The following is a 24,549-nucleotide window of genomic DNA, read 5'->3' on the forward strand; positions in this document are numbered from 1 at the left end:
CTCTCTCTCTCTCTCTATCTCTCTCAAAAATAAATAAACATTAAAATTTTTTTTAAATTGCAAAAAAAAAAAAAAAAGAGTTACCATATGATCCAGTAATTCCATTATTGGGTATTTAATGAAAACACTAATTCAAAAAGATATGTGCACCCAAGTTTATTATTTATAGTAGTCAAGGTACAGAGTATTACACAGCCATAAGAAAAAATGAGATCTTGCCATTTGGGACAACATGGATGGACATAGAAGGCATTATGTTAAATGAAATAATTCAGACTGAGAAAGACAAATACGGTATGATTCCACTCATAAGTGGAAACTTAAAAAAAAAGACAAATGAGTAAATAAAAAACAGAATCAGACCTATAAATACAGAAAACAAACTGGTGGTTGCCAGAGGAGAGGGAGGTGAGAGGTTGGACAAAATTGTTGAAGGGGTGTGGGAGACAACGAGCTTCCAGTTATGGAATGAATAAGTCATGGGAATAAAAAGCACAACACAAGGAATACAGTCAATGATATTGTAATAGTGATATAGTAGGACAGATGGTAGCTACATTTGTGATGAGCATAGCGGAATATATAAACTTGTCAAATCGCTACATTGTGCACCTAAAACTAGTAGAACATTGTGTGGCAACTATATTCAAATGAAAGTAAAAATTTTTAGAAAAATAAAAATACAAGTAGCATTATGCTAGTGTCTTGATTTTCTGAATGTTTTAATGATCCTTAGTTACATGTGACTTTATTTTAAACCTCATCATTCAAATTCTTTTGAATAGTTAAGTCTTACCCTAAATTTAATGATGGAAGGATGATCTCTAGATGCTTAGATTAGAACCAGTTTACCTTTATCTGCTAATATTTGACCAGATATTGGAATTATGGGGTAAGAAGATGAACTGGAAATAAGCATGAATAAGCATGAATCTCAGTATGAATCTTCACAATATTAACATGAGTGTTTTTATACTGTACAATCATAACTACTGCTGTGACACTTCATCAAGTATTGTTACTATTAGTGCTATAAGAAATCAAAGTTTCATGATGAAATCTTTGAACTGTTTATCTTAGATAAGATTATTACCAGTAGAATATTATGTGTGTGTGTATATGTGTGTGTGTATAAATGTGTGTATATAAAGTATCTTTTGTTGCTAGGGGAAAAGCAATGTTTTTGGAATTGACTAAGCTGTTATTATTTTTTGTCTTTTTAAAAAGTCAAATAGCCACATTTAATTACCTACAGCTTATTGGAAAAAATCAAATGTAGGTATTTAGCATCCACCATCTCTTATCAGCCCATAACCAAATCCACCTGTGTTACATAATACCATTGCCAGTGACCACATTCAATCATACTAAGGCATCTGCATGTGATAGGACTTCTGACATATTCTGCTTGACTACACTTACAAAGATAAAGTCACAAGACCTCTATCTCATTAACATATTAAGATGTATTTTAGGGGTCCCTTGGTCGCTCAGTCAGTTGAGCATCCGACTTGACCTCAGTTCAGGTCTTGATCTCAGGGTTGTGAGTTCAAACCCTGCTTCCGGCTCTGCGCTGGGCATGAAGCCTACTTAAAAAAAATAAGTTAAAAAAAAAAAGTGTATTTTAGTCAGCTTTCTCATATTCCCTGCCTATCATTCTCCTCATGCCTGCTCACAACACTTCCAATAATAAAACTGGCATTTAGGTTAGCTGGAAATTTCTCCCTACAGCTAAAATGGATTTATATTCTGCCAAGACATGAGCATATCATTTTTTGAAAGAAAGAACTGCCACCAGATGTCTGTTTGTAAGATTGCCATTTGTTCATTTTAATTAGATCATCCATCATTTGTAACTTTTCATGGCCCTTGTCAATGTCTGTCTTTTTTCTATTGATTTATTATTTTGTGAATGTTAGTAAACGTGCAGAGCATTTACCTCATCAGAAGTAATTAACTTACTCTTTCTGCCCTGGGCATCTTGCTTGTATCACTATTCTCCCTGCTAAAATAATTGCAGAAGAATCTTTATTTAAGATATCATGTAAGGGTACCTGGGTGGCTCAGTCGTTAAGCATCTGACTTTGGCTCAGGTCATGATCTCATGGTTTGTGAGTTCAAGTCCCACATCAGGTGTGCTCTAGCCCCACTTCCAGTGAACATGAGCCCTGAGCCCCTCTTCAGGTAAAACATGAGCCCTGCTTTGGGTGAGCCTCAATTCTGTCTCTCTCTTTCTCTCTTCTCTGCCCCTCCTGGGATTATCCCTCTCTCTGCTCTTCACTCTTGCAGCATTTCTCTCTCTCGCTGTCTCTAAATAAATAAATAAATAATAAATAAATAAATAAATAAATAGCATGTAAGAAGTCTCCTACTTGCAGGTTCTGTAACTTCTCCAATTTAATTAAATTTATTTTAACAAAATTCATATGATTCGAACATTCAAATTATATATACTAAGCTATACCCTTATGCTGGCTGCTGTCCCACAGACAACAAATGCTATTAATTTGTTTTTTGTTCTTATGGAGACATTTTATCCATAACTAACAAAAACATCATGTTTTTTTCTTCCTTTTTTATGCTGTTCTGAACTTTCCTTTTTTCATTTAATAATATATCTTGGAGATAATTTCATATCAGTCCATAGTGTTTACATCCAGTATGAGTTTGTAATATTTTCTTGTGTGGATATACTGTGATTGATTTAATCAGGCTCTTTGTTAGAAAGATTACTTCTAATCTTTTGATGTTTCATACAGTGCTACAGTGGATAGTTTTAAAGCTACTTTTCATGGGTGTCATCATATATGTAGGATAAATTCCTAAAATTTGAATTACTGGTTCAAATGGCATGTGCATTTACAATTTTCATAAAATATGAAATTGTCTTCAATAGAGGTTTACCAATGATCTTATCCTTTGCATTGTGTAAGAGTGTGTCTTTTCCTACGCAATGTGTTTTTTAAGTGATAGGTGAAATTTTGTATTCCTTAGTTCTAGTTTACATTCTCCTTACTATGAATGAATGAGATTGGGCAACTTTTCATATGCTTAAGAGCATACTTGTATTTACCAATTGCCTATTCATATCCTTTGCCCATTTTTCTAATGTAGTATTGGTCTTTACTTACCCATTTGTATGTCTTAAGAAAATACTTGTTGTGATACAGATTGCAAATATTGCCCATGATATTTTAATGATCATTTTATTATTATCACTGCCTTTCTTTATGTGTGAAGACTTGATGAGTCTATAGGGGTGAAGAGTGGATAAATATGAAAACTGGAAGGGTGGTTGTATTAGGGAGATACTGTGAGTCCAGCTACTTGAGGCAGAGACATTCATTAAACCCTCAGAGAGAGAGAGAGAGAGAGAGAGAGAGAGAGAGAGTGTGTGTGTGTGTGTACACAAAAGTATTGGAAGAATTTAGAATGAATTTCCTCCATTGTGATGACTTCATCTATAGTTTTTTGTAATTTCTTTAATGAACCATATAAATTCAAATTAAATTTTACAGAAATTATCAACTTCTAGTTTAGTATCTTAACATTTTACATTTTTTAATTAAGTAAAATGCTGACTTTCTTTCATCTTTGTTGTAGTTACCTTTTCCGAATCGTATCCCTTGAGGAGAAGACTATATTACATCTTTAACAAAGTGTTATAAAACTTGATGAAAATATAAATCATATTCTTTTGTAATTATCCACTAACTCTTTAATGTACATGGGAGACTTCCAGTTATCAGATGAACTGCTATAATTCCATGGGAGTTTTTTGTACCCTAATTTTTGGAACACTAATTTTGGGCTGGTAAATATGATAAAATCCCTTTTCTTGCTTTTCTCTATGGTAAAAATATCTCAGCTAGGACAGCATGGCTGTTAATCTCTGTGGCTGATATATGTGTTCTTTTTATTACAGGCGACATTTATATAAGTGATTTTGTCACTCGGGAAATATAATTAATAGTAATTTCTTTGAAAGCATATTAGCATATATTGAGTAAAAAAAAGGTTTAAGGAGTTACTAAAACATATTCATTTTTACACATTGAAAAGTTTCTAACTGAAACATGTACTCAGTATATAGAGGAATATCAATAAATGATAAATGGCGTTAAGTGGTTAACAGTATGCAGGAAAATGATCATCATTGAAATGCTGTTATTAAAGTATTCTTTTAATACATGAATATATCTGTAACGGTGGTTTAATCTAAAAAGAGGCATTTATATGTGAGCTGGTGTTGAACCTATACAAATGAATTAAAATTATTCTGTGAGCATTTGATATCTTGTGATTCACAGAGTAGATTTTATTTGTTTGTTTTTTATGGTGCCAGGAACTGAAAGTGTTGGCTTGGAGCAGTGCTAATTGCTAGCTTGAGAATGGTTATGTCAGACATGCAGAGAGTTAATTGCCATGCGGGTACTCAATTATAACTTTCTCACCATATTCCAAGCTCAGGTTGGCATCTGTTATTACATTTGTGCATACAAAATAATTTATTCAGAAGCCAGAATATAATTGACAGAAGCTTGTCACTAACACTAGAAAAATATGTAATTTACTTTCAAATAACTCATTTGTTTTTGCTAACTAGAAACCTGAGATTTCTAGTTGCACATTGCTTTAGGCCTGTTCAATTACAGTATTCACAGATTCTCAGCTACTGTATTTGACTTATTTGTGAGTCAGGATTTTGATTTCATGAAGAGGCCAGAGAGAGGTCTCATTTGGTAAAAGAATAAAATTGTGATGGAATAAAAAGTATTCACAGTGAAATCTCACAGATATTTGTTGGTTTTTAATAACTAGTACTTACTAAATGCTTAACATGAGCCAGGCACCATGCTGTATTCTTTCGGTATTATTTTATGTAATATTAACAAAATCTAGAAAGTAGTTTTTTGTCTGCTATTTTACAGATGGGAAAACAAACTGAGGATTAGAGCAGTTAGGTGACCCGTATAAAGACACACAGCTAGGAAGTGTCTGAACTACAGTTTATGGTAGAAATTCAGAAAAATTAAAAAACATGAAATTCTTGGACTATTAATTTAAACTGTCTTTAGTGTTATAAAGAGCAGATCGTTTTTCTTAGTAGCAGGGAGTTAGGGATTTTATCACGGCACAAGTAAAGGCGGAGATGTGTGAAGGTGTAAAACAGTAAGACCATCTGGATGGGATGTGTTGGAGAACAGTATAATTTAAGGTTGGGTGGAAAAGGGACCATGTGCTTCTCATGTGACTCCACCAGACTACCCCTAAGACATAGAAGCATGAACTCGTACTTCTAGACTAAAGGAACATATTAAATCATAACTCTTTCAGTTGCAGGTAACAGAAATCCATTCCAATTAGCATGAGTGAAGTAGGGGAATATTTACTGGCTCACATAAATGGAAAGTCTAAGGGTACAGCTAACTTTAGGCGCAGCTGGATCCAGTGTCTCAAACTCTATAATCAGGGCTGGCTTTCTCTCTCTCACTCCCCAGGATGGGCTTTTACTAAAAAGCAGGTAAGATGACACAGTCTGTAGCTTAAACCTCACATTTCCTCAGTTTAGTAACTCCAGCAGAAAGTCTTTCTCTTAATTAGAGCAAAAATATCTTGGAGGAAAGTTCAGAAACATATGCCTGCTCAAGAACTAGTTGCTGTGGCTGCACTGGCTGGTGGAGGCTGTGTCCTCACCCTTGTGAGTAGGTGATAAGGTGTGCCTGCCATGGGATTAGCCCTACTCAAACTATAGGGGCTGAATTCCCCAAATGAAAGAAGGAAGGGGGGAGATGTATCTAGACAAAAGCAACAGATACCCACTGAGAGATGTATTGTTCAGTGCAAGTCAAAGTGTCTTTGAAATCATACATTTTACCTTTAAAATCCATGTAAACTTTATTTTATATGTCTACATCTAATTGTAATATTTTATTTTTTTATTTTTTTATTATGTTTCTTTATTTTTGAGAGGCAGAGAGAGACAGAGCATGAGTGGGGGAGGGGCAGAGAGAGAGAGGGAGACACAGAATCCAAAGCAGGCTCCAGGCTCTGGGCTGTCAGTTCAGAGCCTGATGCGGGGCCTGAACTCACGAACCGTAAGATCACGACCCAAGCCAAAGTCGGATGTTCAACTGACTGAGCCACCCAGGCGTCCCTAATTGTAATATTTTTTAAATGTTCCATGTGTGGATTGAGTTCCCCCATGAAAAGGATTCTGAGGGGTAAAATTTGAATTCGGGAGGTTTTATTGGGAACTGCTTTGGGGAACACCTGTGAGCAGTGAAGGAAAAGTTGAACTATGATGCACGTGCAGCAGGTTGCAGCTGATCCCACAGGGAGCTCAGAAGTTGGGATGGCCTTTCAGAGATGTCCCAAGAGAGGCAAGGGGGCCTGACCTGTGTACCTCCACACAGACCAGTGATTGGGTGTGGGCTACCCCAGAGATGGGGCATACCCATGACAAGGCAGCTCCTTGCTCTGAGCCCTGAGTGCAGCTCCTAGGGCAGGATTAGGTTATGGAGCAGACAAAACCTCCAGCAGCAGTGGAAGAGTACTTCATTCCTGAAGTGGGTGCAGGGTGTGGACCTAGGCAACTTACCACAGCATGATAATCTATCACATCTGTGAGTAAAATTTGCTCCAGGAAAATGTGTCCTGTTTATCTGTCATTGTAAATGCTCCCTGGCATATCACTATACTGTTTGACCAGAGGTCCCTGGAAATATGGGTACCCCAGTTTGAAGGTGACAGCAGAAACACTGGGAACCCATCATAGGGGAGTAAAAAGGTAAACCAAATGAGGAAGATACCGAGGCAGAAAGAACAGTTGAAAGACTTGCCATCATCAGCTTTGGTAGTAGCAGTGGGAATCTAGAAAAAAAGATAATATATCTTCATCTTGCCAAAGACCACCCATCTTCTCCTGTACCTGTACTGTTTATCTTGCCTTCTCTTGTTTGGAGCCTAGAAGGACCTAGAGACCATCAGAAATTTTAAAAAACAACATAGGCTTGCAAAAATGAGTTTCTCCATCATGTTTTCAGCTTTTTTCATTATCTTTTGGCTTATAGATCATTGGGTAAACAATATAGTGCTTGTTGTGGGATCAGCCTGTAGGTGACAAAGAGCCCATATTGCACTCTTGGTTATGGATGGGGAAAGTGTGTTGTTAGGGTGTTGGCCCATGTGTATATATTTGATCTTCTTAGGCACTAAGGTTTCAAGCCAATTTATTTTGATGTTGACTGAATCTTGTTGATGTGTTTAGTATTATAATTACTTCAGTGTGCATTTTTTTCTTTTTATTTACTCTGATTATTATTTATTTTAATCTGTTGACTGAATGAGACACTTAAATGTAATGTGAGCTTGGATTACATGTTTATTTCCCTGAACTGGAAAGCACATGTTTCCGTGTGGCATAGATAAGAGTTTTCTTCCCCACCCCTTCAGTAGATTCTGAATTTAGAGAAGAAAATTCAGATTTTCCTCTGAGTAATTTTCCCTTTCATAGGGCTTCTTATTAAAGTTGACTTGATAAGAGCTGTTGAGGAGATTGAAGGGCTTGGTTGAAAGATCTTAATTCACTTATTCAACAAATACTTGCTAAGCACCTACCAAGAGCAAGGCATGCTTCTAGAGATTCCAGGAGCCCAGCAGTGAACAAAATACACAAAAATAATTCCTTATGAAACTTAAAATCTAGTAATGAAAGGCAGACAGTAAACACTGAGTAAATCATATAGACTATTAGAAGGCAGGATGATTTTTGGAAAAAGACATAGACTAGGGGAATTGCTAGTGCAGGGAGTGGAGCTTGGGGTTTGTATAGGATTGCATAGGATGGTCAAGGTAGGCCCCATTGAGAAGGTGACATTTGAGCAAAAATGAGATATGTATGGGAATTAGCTATGTGGAGATGGGGGGTAAAGCATTGTGGAGAGAGGAACAGCCAGTACAAATGCCCCAAGGCTGGAGTTGGAAGAAATAGGAAGAAATGAGGTACTTATTCTAAACTTTTGGTATTTGGGTAAGAGAGGGAAGAGCACTGCTGCTGAGAGAGTCCCAAGGTGCCCAAAGGCATTTCACCTCCCTAAGTCTCTTTCTTTTCTTTTACGCTTTTAATTATAAAAAGCTAGAAAGAACACTATTCTAGTCAATAGAATAATATATATCTTAAGGCATTAATTCTTTTTGGGATAGAGCTTGGATTACAGTCCTCAGAGGAACAAAATAAATGTGCCTCTCCTTTTTTTTTTTTTTTTTTTTAAATTTTTTTTTTTCAACGTTTTTTTTTTATTTATTTATTTTTGGGACAGAGAGAGACAGAGCATGAACGGGGGACGGGCAGAGAGAGAGGGAGACACAGAATCGGAAACAGGCTCCAGGCTCCGAGCCATCGGCCCAGAGCCTGACGCGGGGCTCGAACTCACGGACCGCGAGATCGGGACCTGGCTGAAGTCGGAGGCTTAACCGACTGCGCCACCCAGGCGCCCCTGTGCCTCTCCTTTTGATCTCTTCCCTGTTCAGCTCTGATTTCAAGATGTCACTACTTGATGAAGATTGTGGACTTGGGTTGAAAACCATGGCTTTAAATCATGAGAGATTTTTAAAAAGACAGCTAATTATCTGTAGCAAAAAAAGGGGGGGGGTATTTTAAATATCAGAAAAATTGCATGTACCAGGACATCTGTTGTGTCATTAAACACAGAAAATGGAGGGTCCTAATTTAGTAATGATTATTACTCAGATTTTGACACAATGTTACACTAGATATTAAGTACCCAATTATCTGCAAAGCCGTAGTCTTCTTTTTCCTTGTGTGTTAGCAGTTCATAAATACTAATTTTAGCAAAAGTAATGTAGAACTTTATCCAGCTTTTTTCTAAGGCTTATCTAAGTCATTGGGAAGCAGCATCAGGACACTTAGATTTCCAACAGGGCCATTCTTCTCATTATCTGGTGTCCCTTCCACACATCTTATCTCCTGTCTGAGACCCTGATGCCGCTTCTACCTACTTCACTCTCTGTCCTGCCTGTGGGGAGACCCCAGCCATGTCACTTAGCTTTTGTGAGCCTCAGTTGTGAGCCCAGCCATAACAGGGGTTGTGCTTGGGGTTAAGTGATGGTTGCCTGAAGCCTTAGCACTTGTTAGCTGATATTATTATTTCCCCATACCCTGTTGCAGCCAAGAAGTACTTCCCTCATCCCCCAAATGTCTTTCCTAGCAAGAGAATACGTTATTTATACCACATTTTCTTCAAGTGTTCAGAGTTATTTTATTCTTTTTATATTAATACTCCTATACATTATTAAGTACAAAAAAAGCAGGTGATGTTATTCTCATTTTGCAGATGGTCAATCTGAGATGTTGAGAAGCAAAAAATAAATGGTTTAGAAATGTTTTCTATTAAGTATTTTCATATAAAATAAACTAGGTTTCATAAGGTACATTTAAACTCAGTCCACAAGCATTCAGGCAAATAAACTCAACAAATTGTAAAATATACAAGAATTGATTTGTTGTAAGTAGGAATGGTATAACACAGATTAGTAATTAATAGCCGAGTAGATGTTTTAGTTATCATGATTTTCTTAAAATTGCAAATGTTGGATTCATGCAGTTTCAAAGGGTGGGGCATTGTGTGTCAACAGCATTCAAATAAATTAAAAATTGAAAAGTGTACAAACTTGCAGTTTTAAGATGAATAAGTTCTGGAGATCTAATATACAGCATGTTGACTGTAGTTAACAATATTGCCTTACATGCTTGAAAGTTTCAAGAGTAGATCTGAAGTGTTCTCACCACGTACACAAAAAAGTAATTATAGGAGGCGGTGGAGGTGGTAACTACCCTTATTGCAGTAATCGTTTTTGTAATATATACATTACCAAATAATAAATAAATAAAAAGCATTTTATATATTGAAATTTACTCATGAAATTATTTGACAAATATATATTGAGTATAAAAAGTGCCAATGCTATATATATTAGCCCCTGAGAATGGAATTTTGCCTCATGAAACCTAGAGGGAAGGTACAAACAAATGTAAAACTACAGTGTAAAAAGGGCTACAGAGGAAAGGTGGATGGTGCTATATGCCACTGTATAGTAGGAAGATTTGACTTAATTGAGGGGAAGGGAAGGCTTTCCTGAAGAATTGATGATTCTGTTGAGCCTGATATCTGAAAGAAGAGCAGAAGTAGAGAATAAATGAGACCAGGCATGGGGGTGAGGAGAGGAGAACATCTGGGGCCAGACCACATCAGAAGTCAGCAAAAATTAGATAGTGTTTGGATTAAGGGATCTGCAGTGGAGATAAAAAGAAGAGGGCTTAGGTTATATGGAGGAAATAATATCTGTGAGATTTAATTGTGTATTGAATAAGGGCATTGGGGGAAAAGGCAATGTCAATACATTTTAGTGGTGTGAGTTAATATTGTGACAAAGGTTTAGCTGCAAGGCCTAGAAGGAAATTAGAAGGAACAATCTCAGTCCATCTCTCTGTAGTACTGTATCTATTGTAGTTTACCATTGACTGAAATGTATAGGGGAGTAGATTCTGTACTATCTGCTTCAATAATGCTTCTATATAGACTTTATCTGAAGATATCTGTTAGAAATTTTCATTTGAGAAGGTAGCATAATGAAATTTTTATACCTAAATGTTTTCTTTTTATTTTCATTGATAGAATCTTAAGAAGATTCAAGAAATGGAAAAGAGTGATGAATCTAACACAGACCTGGAAGACCTGAAAAATGCTGACTGGGTAAGGTAGTTGGATATGCACTGTTCTGCTTAGTGTTGAAGACAGAGTGTGATGATTTCTAAAATGCTTGTTACTAAGGACTGTAATACGAATTGATATATGAATTTGAATGTGCTTAGTCTTACATTTGAGGAAATATCTTCCCCATTTTACAAAACTAACTGATTTTATTAGAACTACTCCAATGTCCCTTCTGATAAAATTGATGTTTTAAAATACTGACCTTCCTGATTATATTAATGCCTTAGCATACTCTTGTGAGTCAGAGTTTAAGCTCTGTTTCAGGATAAGGTGTGAAACTACAGTGTAGTGCATTCATTTATCCGATGAATAGTTACTGTATTAGGGTTCTGAGATGCAGAATTATTCATTCCTGTATTATTACAGGATCTCTGCCTGCATAAAACAGAAGACAGATTTCTAGCACAGATGATTACAGTGTATTTATGCAATACACTTTGAGTAGCCACTTTTTCTGGCATGGTACTAGACCCTAGTAAAACCAAGAGTCCCTGCCCTCATATATGACTTAGAGTTGGGTAGGCATGACAGCCTTGGGGCTGAGTCATTGTCATGAAATTAGACTGAGGTATGTTCAGGCATCAGTGGGAAGGCACATTTTAGGATTCTGAATTTTCAGGTTAAGGATATTGGTTAAAAAATGATACCATTAAATGAGGGACTAGGAATATTTGGGGGATATGAACAAATTGCTTTTGACCATATTAGACTTTGTTTGCCATATTCTTTTTTAACAGCTTTATTAAAGTATAATCAGCATGCAATAAGTTACACATATTTAAAAGGCATAATTTGATAAGTTTTGACATATACACACATACATACATACCCATGAAACCATCATCATAATCAAAATATTGAGCCCATCCATTAACCCCCATAGTTTCCTCATGCCCCTTTGTAATCCTGCTTCCTTTCTCCTCATGATCTGGGAGGAACTCATGGGAAAGCAATCCATGATCTGCTTTCTCTCACTATAGATTAGTTTGCATTTTCTAAAATTTTGCAAAAATGTAATCATATAGTATGTACTGTTTTTTGCTTGGCTTCTTCCATTCAGCATAATTCTTTTGAGATTTCATCCATGTTGTTGCCTCTATCAATAGTTTGTTGTTTTTTCATTTTTTTAATGTTTATTTTTGAGAGAGAGACAGACCATGAGTGAGGGAGGGGTAGAGAGAGAGGGAGACACAGAATCTGAAGCAGGCTTTAGGCTCCGTGCTGTCAGCACAGAGCCCGATGCGGGGCTCGAACTCACGAACCACGAGATCATGACTTGAGCCTAAGTCAGACGCTTAACCGACTGAGCCACCCAGGTGCCCCGATAGTTTGTTGTTTTTATTACTAGTAGTATTCCAATCCATTGTATGGATCCACATGTATTGATGTATGGATATAAATATTCATAATTTATTGATAACGTCACTGAGATATTTGGAATGATATTAATCTAGAACATTTAAGATTAAGGTTAAAAAATAAGTAGCCTGTAATGTCTTGTAAATGGATATTATCATTTTAGAATAGTATTGTTTATTAAGTTTCCTTTGTGTAGAATACTCTAATAGCCTTATTTCAGGTGTATTTTATCTTGGCTAATAAATTTTAAAATTTGTTTTCTTAGACGTGGAAGCCAGATAAATAACTCCAGGTAGTCAGAATTTAGCAAACAGCTAGTTTAAACTTGAACTAAAAACTTAATTTATTGCCGTAGGGCAGCCTCATTTAAAAACTGGTAGGATCACTGACGAGAGATGCGCTAACTCTAAAGGGAGTTCCATTTGCCTAGATCACCAGCTGCTCTCTTATAAGACCATTAAAATGAATTATTTAGAAAGATTAGAATGAAATGAAAGAATGAAGGAGAATTAGAGTATCTTTGATGGTAGCATCTCAGGATCTCTCTGATGGAATATGTAAATGACTGAATCTCTGGGAGTACATACAGTGACAGTCGTACATTATTTTACTGTGACTTTTATCTCTTAATTAAATTAAATTTCTGAAAATGTTTGCCAAACAATAATATATAAAGAACTGGCTATATAAAAAGTCTGTTTGAATCCTTTCATAAATTATAGCAAAATCTTCTAATATGAGTAATCATCCCCTAATTTATCTAAATACTCAAAATTTCACATATGTCAAGTTTTCTTAAAGCCCTGGGCAGTCAAGAGAAGAGATAGCATTTTAAAAGATGAGATGATATTTGAACTGGATCTTAAAGGAATGCGTATAAGAAAAACAGAGAAATTGGGACAAGAACATTCTCAAAAGAGATATCTGAATATTTTAGGGATATTGTATTGGATCTGTTTAAAATAGGAATATTTTAGAAGGTGTTCTAATGGATATACCACAATATTAAGTACCTCAAATCTTATTTGGAATAAGAAATGGTATACATTTTTTAAAAAATCATAAATTCCGTTTTTGAGAAATTTAATCAGTTATTTTGTACAGATAATTCTTATGAAATATATCACATGGTTTTTAGTAAATATGTTTAAGTAATAAATATGAACTACTTATTAATTTTAACAAACCACAGTGTTTCAGTTAAATATCATATTGATTTACTTTTCACTGAAGTAGAGACTATGACACCTTAGCTTATAGGTAGGAAAATAAAAGGATTAACTTACAATAATAATATACATATTTAGTATGTCTTATATTATTGTAAGTACTTCATTTATATCTCATTTTCTTGAAGGGCTAGCAAATCAATTTACCATTATTTGTTTACCATTATTTGTTGATAAGAAGACCAATATTATGTAATTTGTGCAAAGATAGTAATAACATAAAAATTATGGCCATTTTCCACATAATATATGACCATCTCAGCAAGTTATGAAGTACCATTATCTTTTATTGGTGAGGAAGCCAGGGGTCAGAGAGGTGAAACAACTTGCTGGATGTCAGATAGCTAATAGGTGATTGTATCATTTAGCTGTGGTCACAGTAATGCCACCTAACCAGCCACTACAGAATCACAGTTGCATAAAGTAGTACATTTATTTAGCTCATGAGCGTACAGATCAGTTATGTGTGTCTCATTCTTCTCCTGGACAATCATGCTAGTCCAGGCATAATGTTCTCATGGCAATAGAAGCACAAACCCATTATGCATTTGCTTTTGCAGACTTTGGTTACATCACATCCACTACTATTCCTTCCAGTGGCCAAGCAAATCATAAAGCCAAAACCAATGTTAGAGTGTGGGAAATATACTCTTCAGTGAGCAAAATCACATAACAGAGTGTAGACACAGGAGGCGTGAAGAACTGAGGCCATTAATACAGCCTTTCACAGTGAATGAGTTAGGGTTTATACCCAGGTGCCTCAGAACTTAGAGCTCGTGATTCTCTACTGGCTTTTTAAGTACTTAGTATTATAAAATCTAGTTTTAAAAATCAGTTTTGTTTGGTCTACTCAATGTTTTGCAAGCCAAGCTCTTCATTTTTTCTGTATGACTGTAGCTACTTAGAGGGAACTAGTAAATTTATTCATGGACATCTCTCTACCCTTGATTCTTTTAGGCTCGATTCTGGGTACAGGTGATGAGGGATTTGCGGAATGGAGTAAAACTTAAGAAGGTCCAAGAGCGGCAGTACAACCCTTTGCCCATTGAATATCAGCTCACCCCGTATGAGATGCTAATGGATGACATTCGATCTAAAAGATACACTTTGCGAAAAGTAATGGTAAGTAACAAAGAAAACCATTAAAAAACTCAAATGGTTATTCTTTAGTAATCTTATTTGTTGAAAATGTTCTCAGTGGGTTTTTTTTTAATTTTTTTTTTTTTTAACGTTTATTTATTTTTGATACGGAGACAGAGTGCAAGCGGGGGAAGGGCAGAGAGAGAGGGAGACAGAATCTGAAGCAGGCTTCAGGCTCCGAGCTGGCAGCACAGAGCCTGATGCAGGGCTCAAACTCATGAACCGTGAGATCATGACCTGAGCTGAAGTCGGACGCTTAATTGTCTGAGCCACCCAGGCGCCCCTGTTCTCAGTATTTTAAAAATCATTTCTTCCCATAGAAGTAATACATAATTATTACAGAAAATTTGAAAAATACAGTAAGCTCAAAGAATAAAAGTTGCAAATGTGTGATTTCACAGCCCCAAGAGGTGTTTTGCAACATGCTTATATTATAACCTTCTTTTTTCTATCCATTTTATTTAGACAAAATGGATTAATATTGAATACTTTGTTTTGTAACCAGTTATTTTCACTTAACATACATAGTATGAACATTTTTCCATGTCATTATGTGTTCAACATCATCACATCTAAATAACTACCTCCCTTCTAGCTTTATGGCTATATCAGAGTTTAAGTCAATCAACTTGTATTAAGTTGTGGCAGCCTATGTTGTGTATCCTTGCATATATAAATGCTTTTGAATAGCAATAGTGAAATCTTTGAGTTAGGTTCTTAGAATTGGAATCCTGACAGTACTACCTCTGAAATATGTCCTGAATATGACTGCCACTGTCTCTCAATCACACATTACAGTGACCTCTAAGTAGCCTTCCTATTTTCACTCTTGCCCCTCTTAGTCAATTTTTCCCAAAAACAGCCAGAGTAAGCCCCTTCAGGTAAAAATATGATGATACCATTTTCCTGCTCAGAACTTTCCATGGTTCTCCATCACACTTGGAACAAACTCCACATCCTTACCTTGGCCTGCAAAGCTCTACAGAGTCTGGTACAGCTTACCTTTCAGACATCACCTCCTACCACCTTTCCTGGTTGATTTCTCCTCCTTAGCCATGCTGGTCTCTGCTGTCAGGTGCTCCTGCAGCAGAACCTTTGCTGCCCCTTTTCCTGGCACTCTCTTTTCCCACACATCTATGTAGCTTTCCTTAGCACATTTTAGGTCTCTGCTCAAATGTCCCCTGATTAGAGAAGTGTTTGCCCCCCTACCCACATGTGTCAGTAGCTCACAGTGTCATGTATTTTCAGATTCGCTATTTCTCTTACCACAGGAACTTAGTTCTTTTGCTGTTATATCCCCTAACTGGAGCATGTGCCTGACACACAGCCAGGTGCTAAATACTGTGCCCAACAAATAGTTGTGGAATGAATTAATGAATTGTAGATAGGAGATGAATTAATGAATTATATCCCCATTTTTTAGAAAATTTAATCAGTTATTTTATGTGGAAGATTCTTACGAAGCACATCACTTAGTTTTAAAATAGATTTAAGTAAGGGCACCTGGCTGGCTCAGTCGGAAGAGCATGCAACTTTTTTTTTTAATTTATTTATTACTTATTTTGAGAATGAGGGGGAGGGCAAAGAGAGGAAAGAGAGAATCCCAAACAAGTTCTGCACTGCCATTGTGGAGCCCAATGCGGAGCTTGAACCCACGAACCCATGAGATCATGACCTGAGCCAAAGTCAACACTCAGACGCTCAGCTGCGTGAGCCAACCAGGCGCCCCCAAGAGCATGCGACTCTTGATCTCTGGGTTCAAGCCCCACATTGGGTGTAGAGATTACATAGATAGATAGATAGATAGATAGATGATAGATAAATAGATAAACTCTAAAAAAAACATTTAGGTAGCTGTTTGAGCTCTTTGTTAATTTTAATAAGCTGCAATATTGCAGCTATATTATGTTGATTTACTTCTTAGTAAATCTGATCTCTTTTAGGAATGAGGCAACTGAAGTTTAAAGGTGCTCTTCAGACAACTAGTTATAAGGCAAAGCCTATCTTCATCCCCATTCTGTCAGAACCTGTGCTGTGTGCTACACACTTGTGTGGCCAAATTGCCCTTTAGTTATATCATAATGATTACTATTTACAACACAGCAGTTTTGCCCATTTCTTCATATCCTTGACTAAAGTGGGTATCATTTGGGGTTGACAAATTTGACTGGGAGAAAACACTTTTATTTTTAAAATCTATATTTCTCTGAGGGTGCCTGTGTGGCTCAGTCCTTTAAGCATCCGACTTCAGCTCAAGTCATGATTTCATGGTTCGTGAGCTTGAGGCCAATGTCGGGCTTTGTGCTCAGAGCCTGGAGCCTGCTACGGATTCTGTTTATCTGTCTCTCTCTGCCCCTCCCTCGCTTGTACTCTGTCTTTCTCACAAAAATAAATGAACATAAAAAAATTTTTTTAAATCTATATTTCTTTGGTTACAAGTACATTTAAACATTTTAAAATATATACCAGTTGTATATTTCTTAATTTTATTTTAATTTAACAATTATTTACTAGGCACTTCTCATGTTCCAGGCACTATTCTAGACTCTGGAAAAAGGATGTAATATAGTCCTTGTTCTCAGGAAGTTTAAAGTATGGTGGGAGCCACAGGTAATTAGGCAATACAATACAGTGTGATAAGCTCAATGTAAGAGGCTATATGCCAAAAAAAAAATGTACAAAGACCAAGAAGTGATAGGATTTGACATAAGAAAACTACAAAAATTCTCCATAATTGGAGTATAGAATGGAATGTATAATCGTGAGGGCTAAAGTTGGCAAGGAGGGTGGGGAACAGCTGACATACTGGAGTTCTCAGGGACAGGGCAGAGGGTAAGAGGAGAGATCAGCTTTGGGACAGATCCCAGGGAGCCTCAGCATGTAAGAGATTAGAACAGAGGAAGGTGGTAAACAGATTGAAAAGGTGTAGCTAGAGAAGAAACGTAGGAAAAATGGGGTCACAGCTGCAAAAGGGAGGTAGCATTTTAGGAGGCAGAATGCTGCTGGCAGGTCAGATCATTTAAGCATTGAGAAATATTTAACAAATTTAGCAACATGGACATGATTTGTAACCTTTATTAAGTAAAGAAATAGAAAGAAACCAGATTGTAGGTTGGAAATGAGGAAGCAGAAACAGTCTGAGTGTGCCTTTTTAAAGAAGTTTTTAAAAAGAGATCTAAGGGTAGCTAGCATCTGGAAGGCACATTGGGGCTAAAGAAAGTTTTGTTTGGTAATAATGCTTGGGAAAGGCTGTAGGTTGTAGGGAAGGGGAAAGTAGAGCATTAGAAGCTAGGGGTGGAGTTTGTCGGGTTGCAGGGTCTGAAAGAAGGTGGGGAGAGTCAGAGGAGGAGTCTGCTTTGTTTCCTTCCTTGTGTGTGGGACCTCCCATCTCCCCATCCCCAACCCTGTCTTGGGGACAACCACTGCACTCTCTTCTTTGCCTTCTGTCATGCCCTAAACACAAACATTCCTCAAGATTTGGCTCCTATAGAGTTTTTTCATGGTCCACATTTTCTCCCTTAAAACTTAAAATTTTCGTTATCACCTATACTTCAGTATCTGTGTGACTGCAGTTCTCAACTGTCTTAAATAGCCTCTGCTGCCTTGAGTACTTTATATATTTTACACTTTCTCGGGCACCTCTTCCAGGATTTCTTAAACCAAGTATATCCAAGACTGGTCTCAATATTCTGTGTCCCCACATTTGCCCTTCTTTTCGTGTTCATGTAAGATCATCATTCTTCAGCTCACCTGGGCTAACATCTTTTACTATCAGTTTGAGATCTTTTCTTTGTTGCTGTCTTTTAAAAAGACTTTTACGTACAGAGAAAGACAGATACCATATGTTTTCACTCTTATGTGGATCCTGAGAAACTTAACAGAAGACCATGGGGGAGGGGAAGGAAGAAAAAGTTAGAGAGGGAGGGAGCCAAACCATAAGAGACTTTTAAAAACTGAGAATAAACTGAGGGTTGATGGGGAGTGGGAGAGAGGGGAGGGTGGGTGATGGGCATTGAGGAGGGCACCTGTTGGGATGAGCACTGGGTGTTGTATGGAAACCAACGTGACAGTAAATTTCATATTAGAAAATAATAATAAAATGACTTTTAGTCAGTCAAATGCTTTACAATAACAAATTATTTACTTCACATTTTTTAGGAAAATAGACTTTTCCTGAATATAAAAGTAATTATCACAATTTTTAAAACTTCATCAGTGCAAATACAAAAAAATTATAAACTGGAAATCTCTGCAGTCGTAAAATGCAGAGATGACCACTGTTAATACCTTTTTCTATAAATTTACACACTTTTTTCTCTCCTTACATCCAGTTAATTGTTAGAATTCTTAATTGTAAGAATTAGAATTCTTAATTCTTTCTATAGTATCTTTTGCATCACCTTCCTGCCTCTGTTCCAGTCCCCTCCGACCCTCCAGTACTTGATACTGCTACTGGATTAACCTTTCTAAGGCCTAGCTTTGGTAGTATTATTCTATTTCTTGTCAACTTTTTGTGTCCTTCCACTGTCACGTCATAACCCTAAACTCCACGTGCGTGTGTGTGTCTGTGAAATTTTGTCACATTTGTAGATTTATGTAACTACCATCACCAGATACAGAACTGTTCCAACACCACAGTACTCCTGTGTGGAGTCCTTAAGTTTGTTGCTTCAGTTACGTCATATAAATGGAACAGTACAGACTATAACCTTTTGAGATTGGCGTTTTTTACTCAGCACTCATTCCTTGAGATCTGTCCCAGTTGTCATGCCTATCAATCATTCACTCTTTTTTATTGCTGAGTGGTATCCCATCATATGAACATAACATAGTTTGCTTAACCATTCACCTATTAAAAGGTATATGGTTTGTGTCCGATTTGGAGATATTAAGAATAAAGCTGCTATCATCAATTGTGTACAGGTTTTTATATAGGCACAAGTTTCCATTTTTCTGGGATAAATGTCCATGGTATAACTGTTTGGGTCATATTGTAAGGGCATATTTAGTTCTATGAAAAATAGTCAAACAGTTTTCCAGAATGGGTGTATTTCCATACATTTTACAAAGATTTAATTTTATTTAAAATTTAATTAATTAAAGTTTTATTTAGGGTTTTATGCCATGTACTGGTGATTTAAAGATGAATGTATGGTTCCATTCTCACAGTATGGTTAGAGACACCAATATACAATAAGTGAAAGGTTGAGGGTAAGATTTTAGAAGAGACAGCCAGCTCTTTCTGAACATGTTAAGGGAGGCTCCAAGGAAAGGTTATTCTGGGCTTGGAATTGGAAGAATGAATAATATTTGACCAAATAGACATTGATGTTACCCTAACGGGACAGCTGAGTTTTCAAAAGGTCGTGGAATCACACAAGTAGACATGATAGGACACTGGAAAATATGTTCGGGTCCAGGTGATGAGCAAAAAGCAGCTGTGTTGTTCCTGAAGAGAAGCCTGGGTTCTTCGCTAATGCTGTAAAACTGAGAAAGGTACATCTGCCCATCTCTGGCAGTGTTGTGCACATTCTCCTTGAAGGGTTATGTGTGACTGCTGGGTGTGCTCCTTCCATAGCCAGCTGCACCTGCAGGAGTCTGACTCATCACAGCCGAGCACTTGCACTGCTGTGAAAACACAGCAGAACTTATAGCTTAGCAGACAAATCAAATGCCATAAAATACACTGCAGAAAGCATCTCAGGGACATCACTGCCTCATGAAGATAGAGTTCCAATTTATGGGCAGCAACAAGGAGCATTCTGTGAGATGAAATGGTTGGAACAGGTACGGTAGGCTTTAGAAGGATAAGAGGCCATCAGTAAGTGTGTATGCATCAATCAGGTCTTCAGTATTTAACAGATTATAATTAAACCCAGTTGCAATACACCATGCTTTCGCATACATTTTCCACAAAACACATTTGTCTTTTTTCTATGTACATGGTCATTGTAGAAAAAATTTTTAGGAGACATAAATAAAAGCAAAAATTTCCTGAAAATCTTCCATCTGTACCATTCAGCATCTTGAAGAACCTCTCCTTCCAAACTCTTCTATATTCATGGATGGATGATTATTTATACAAAGAGAATCATGTACTGTTTTTTAGCCCTTTTCAGTCTGTAATTCCTATGAGGAATGAATGTCCGATAGTCTCTCTTTTTTAAATGACTTCACAGTATTTTCTAGTATATGTGCACTGTGAATTATTTACCCAAGCCTCTATTAATAGACATTTAGATTGTTTCCAGTTTTCGTTGTTTTAATTAGTACTATGATGAATATCCTCAAACATCTCATCTAATTATCTCCTTGGTTTAAATTTCTGTTGGTGAGATGGATAGATCAAGGATTGTGCACATTTAAAATTTTAATACATTTTGCCAAACTTATACCAGTTTACACTTTTACAAACAATGCAAGATAATTTTTGTTGCTAATATTGGGCAATGCTGTCTTTTTCAAAAATTTCTACTTACTTGAACTATATCCTCTCTGAGTGGGAGTACTCAACATTAATCTCAGGTGATTTTCAAAATCTCTTATCCTGAAGGAATTATTTAGAAATTCATATTATTGATTAAAATAAGTAAATGTTGATACTGCTTAATAAATTATTAACATTTCTATTTGATCTATAACTAATGTCTTACCTGTCACCCACTATATAACTAAATCTATTTTTATCAGAGAAAATAATTGTGCTAAATAGTAGTTAAACTTGTCTGATACTAAGAATTACATAGGATAGATTTCTCTTGTAGGTGTTGATTTCACAGGTTTCAGCTGGGTTATAATATGTTTTAAGACATATAACATTGGGTAAGGCTCAAGATCATGTATTTGGGAAATAATGGGATGTAGTAGACATAACTGTGCATCCAGGTTTGGAAGGTATTATTCTTTTGTGGTAAATGAAAGGCTTTTAAAGAGTCTGGTTGTTTGTTTTTGTTTTTGTTTTTTTTTCTCCTCTCTTTCACTCACTCATTCATTCATTTAAGGTATTTAAAGTGGATATATAGCTCAGTGGCATTTAGTACATCCACAGTTTTGTGCATCCTCCACCTCTGTCTTGTTCGAAAATAATTTCATCACCTCAGAGGAAACTCTGTACCCATGAAGCAGTCACTCCTAATCTCCCCTGCCCTGATTCTGGATATTTCATGTATTCTGGATATTTCTGGATATTCCATATAAATGGAATCAAATAATATGTGACCTTTTGTGTCTGGCTTCTTTCATTTAGAATAATGCTTTCTAGTGCTCGCTTCGGCAGCACATATACTAAAATTAGAATAATGCTTTCTAGGTTCATCCACATTGTAGCATGTAAGAGTACTTTATTCTTTTTTATGGTAGAATAACATTCCATTGTGTGCATATACCATATTTTGTTTATCCATTCATCATGTGATGGACATTTGGGTTCTTTCCACCTTTTCACTATTGTGAATAGTGCTGCTGTGATCAGTCATGTACAAGTTTTGTTTGAATACTTGTTTTCAGTCCTTTTGGGTAAATGCCTAAGAGTGAAATGGCTGGATCATGATAATTCTAAGTTTAACTTACTGTGGAACCACCAAACTGCTTTCTGTACCACTTGCATCATTTTATGTTCCCACCAGCAGTGTATGAGAGTTTCAGTTTCTCCACATTCTTGCCAACATTTGTTACTGTCCATTTTTGTTTTTAATTATGCCTACCATAGTAAGTATGAGGTGAAATCTCACTGTGATTTTGATTTGCATTTCCCTAATGACTAATGATGTTTTATGTTTTCGTGTGCTTGTGGGCCTTTTGTATATCTTCTTTGAAGAAAAGTCAATGCAGATCCTGTGCCTAATTTTTAATTGTGTTGTTTGTATTTTTATTGTTGAATGATAAAAATTCTTTATATACTCTGGATACTAGACTCTTGACAGACATGATTTGCAAATATTTTCTCCCATTCTGTAGATTGTCTTTTTACTCTCTTAATAGTGTATTTTGAAGCAGAAAAGGTTTTAATTTTGCCAAAATTCAGTTTATCTATTCTTTCTCTCCTATTGCTCAGGCTTTTGGTGTCATTTCTAAAAATATATTGTCAAATCTAAGGGTATAAAGATTTACCCCTGTTTTCTTCTAAGACTTTTATACTTTTAGCTCTTATATGTAGGTCTTCAATCTATTTTAAGTTAATTTTTTGCATATAGTGTGAAGTAAAGGTCAGACATCATTCTTTTGCATTTTGATACCCATTTGTCTTAGCATCATTTGTTGAGACTTTTCTTACCTCCATTTAATGGTCTTGGGACTTTTGTCATAAATCAGTTGAATGTATGAGTTTATTTCTGAACTCTGAATTCTGTTTCATTGATATATTATGACTGTCCTATGTTTATCCCACACTGTGGGATGATTACAATACATATAGTTAATTATTATAGCTCTGTGATAAGCTTGGAAATCTGAAAGTGAGTCCTTCAACTTTGTTTTTCTTTTTCAAGATTGTTTTGGTAATTCAGAATTCTTTGAGATTCCATGTGAATTTTAAAATAGGCTTTTCTATTTCTGCAAAAAAATACATTGAGAATTTGATAAGAGATTATATCGAATCTCTAGATCACTTTTGGTTATATTGTCATCTTAACAATATTAAGTCTTCCAGTCCATAAACATGGAATGTCTTTCCATTTATTTAGGTCTTCTTTTATTTCTTTCAGCAGTGTTTGATGGTTTTCAGGATATAAGCCTTACACCTCATTGGTTAAATTTGTTCCTAAATATTTTATTATTTTCAATGTCATTGTGAATGGGATTGTTCTCTTAATTTTTTCTGGATCATTCATTGCTAATGTATATGCATTATACATACATATACATATTATATGTACATACACAACTGATTTTTATACGTTTCTCTTATATTCTGCAATTTTGCCAAGTTTATTAACACTGATAATTTTTAGATGGATTTTTTAGGATATTTTATTTTATATACATGATCATGTAATCTGTGAAGAGAGATACTTTCACTCGTTCCTTACCCCTCTGGATGCCTTTTAATTATCCTGGCTAGAAACATCAGTGTTGAATGGAATTAGCAAAAGCAGGCATCCATATCTTCTTTCTGATGTTAAGGGGAAGGTATTCAGTTTTTCGTCATTGAGTATAATATTAGCTATGGATTTTCACAAATGACTTAAAAAAATTTTTTTAAATGTTTACTTAAAAATTTTTTTTTAATGTCATGAGAGACAGAGACAGATCATGAGTGGGGGAGGGGCAGAGAGAGAGAGAGACGGGGAGACACAGAATCTGAAACAGGCTACAGGCTTTGAGCTATCACCACATAGCCTGATATAGGGCTCGAAATCTGGAACAGCAAGATCGTAACCTGAGCTGAAGTCAGACACTCAGCCACCTGAGCCACCCAGGCTCCCCTTCACAAATGATTTTTATCATGCTGAGGAAGTTTCCTTCCATTCCAAGTTTGTTGAGTATTTTTATCATGTGTTGTTGGTATTAGGCTAAATCATTTTTCTGTATTAATTAAGACAATCACGTGGGTTCTTTTGATTCATTCCATTAACGTGGGTGGTGTATTACCTGGTGTATTTTTATGCATTGAACTATCCTTGCATTTATGGGACAAATCCCAGTTGGTCATGATGTACAATACTTTTAGTATGCTGCTAGAGTCAGCTTACTATTTGGTTGGGAGTTTTGCGTCCGTATTCAGAAGGGATTTAATACATAGTATTCTTGTGATGCCCATGTCTGGCTTGGTATCAGGGTAGTGTTGGCCTCAGAATAAGTAAGGAAGTGTTACCTCCTTTTCTAATGTTTGGAACAATTTGAGAAGGATTGGGGTTAATTCTTTTTTAAATGTTTGAGTAGACTTCACCAGTGGAGTCTTCTGGTCGTGGGCTCTTCTTTGTTGGGAGATTTTTGATTCCTTACTCAATCTCTTTACCTGTTAGAAGTCTGTTCAGATTTTCTTTCTCTTTCTCTCTTCCTCCCTCCCTCACATTCTTCCTTTTTAA

General features: G+C 36.1%; 1 protein-coding gene across 5 annotated transcripts in view; it reads left to right on the plus strand.

Annotated features, from left to right (window-relative positions):
• Window positions 1–24,549, plus strand: part of SPIRE1 (spire type actin nucleation factor 1) — a 200,823-nt gene that overhangs the window by 116,435 nt on the left and 59,839 nt on the right. For all 5 annotated transcript variants that reach the window (XM_019433832.2, XM_019433836.2, XM_019433833.2 and 2 more), the window contains exons 5-6: window positions 10,698–10,775; window positions 14,342–14,506. In XM_019433832.2, coding sequence (XP_019289377.1) covers window positions 10,698–10,775; window positions 14,342–14,506 — 243 coding nt within the window. The remainder of the gene's footprint in view (window positions 1–10,697; window positions 10,776–14,341; window positions 14,507–24,549) is intronic.

The sequence above is a fragment of the Panthera pardus genome, unplaced genomic scaffold (assembly GCF_024362965.1).
Source record: "Panthera pardus isolate Hobbes unplaced genomic scaffold, ASM2436296v1 HiC_scaffold_15, whole genome shotgun sequence".
Classification (NCBI taxonomy): domain Eukaryota; kingdom Metazoa; phylum Chordata; class Mammalia; order Carnivora; family Felidae; genus Panthera; species Panthera pardus.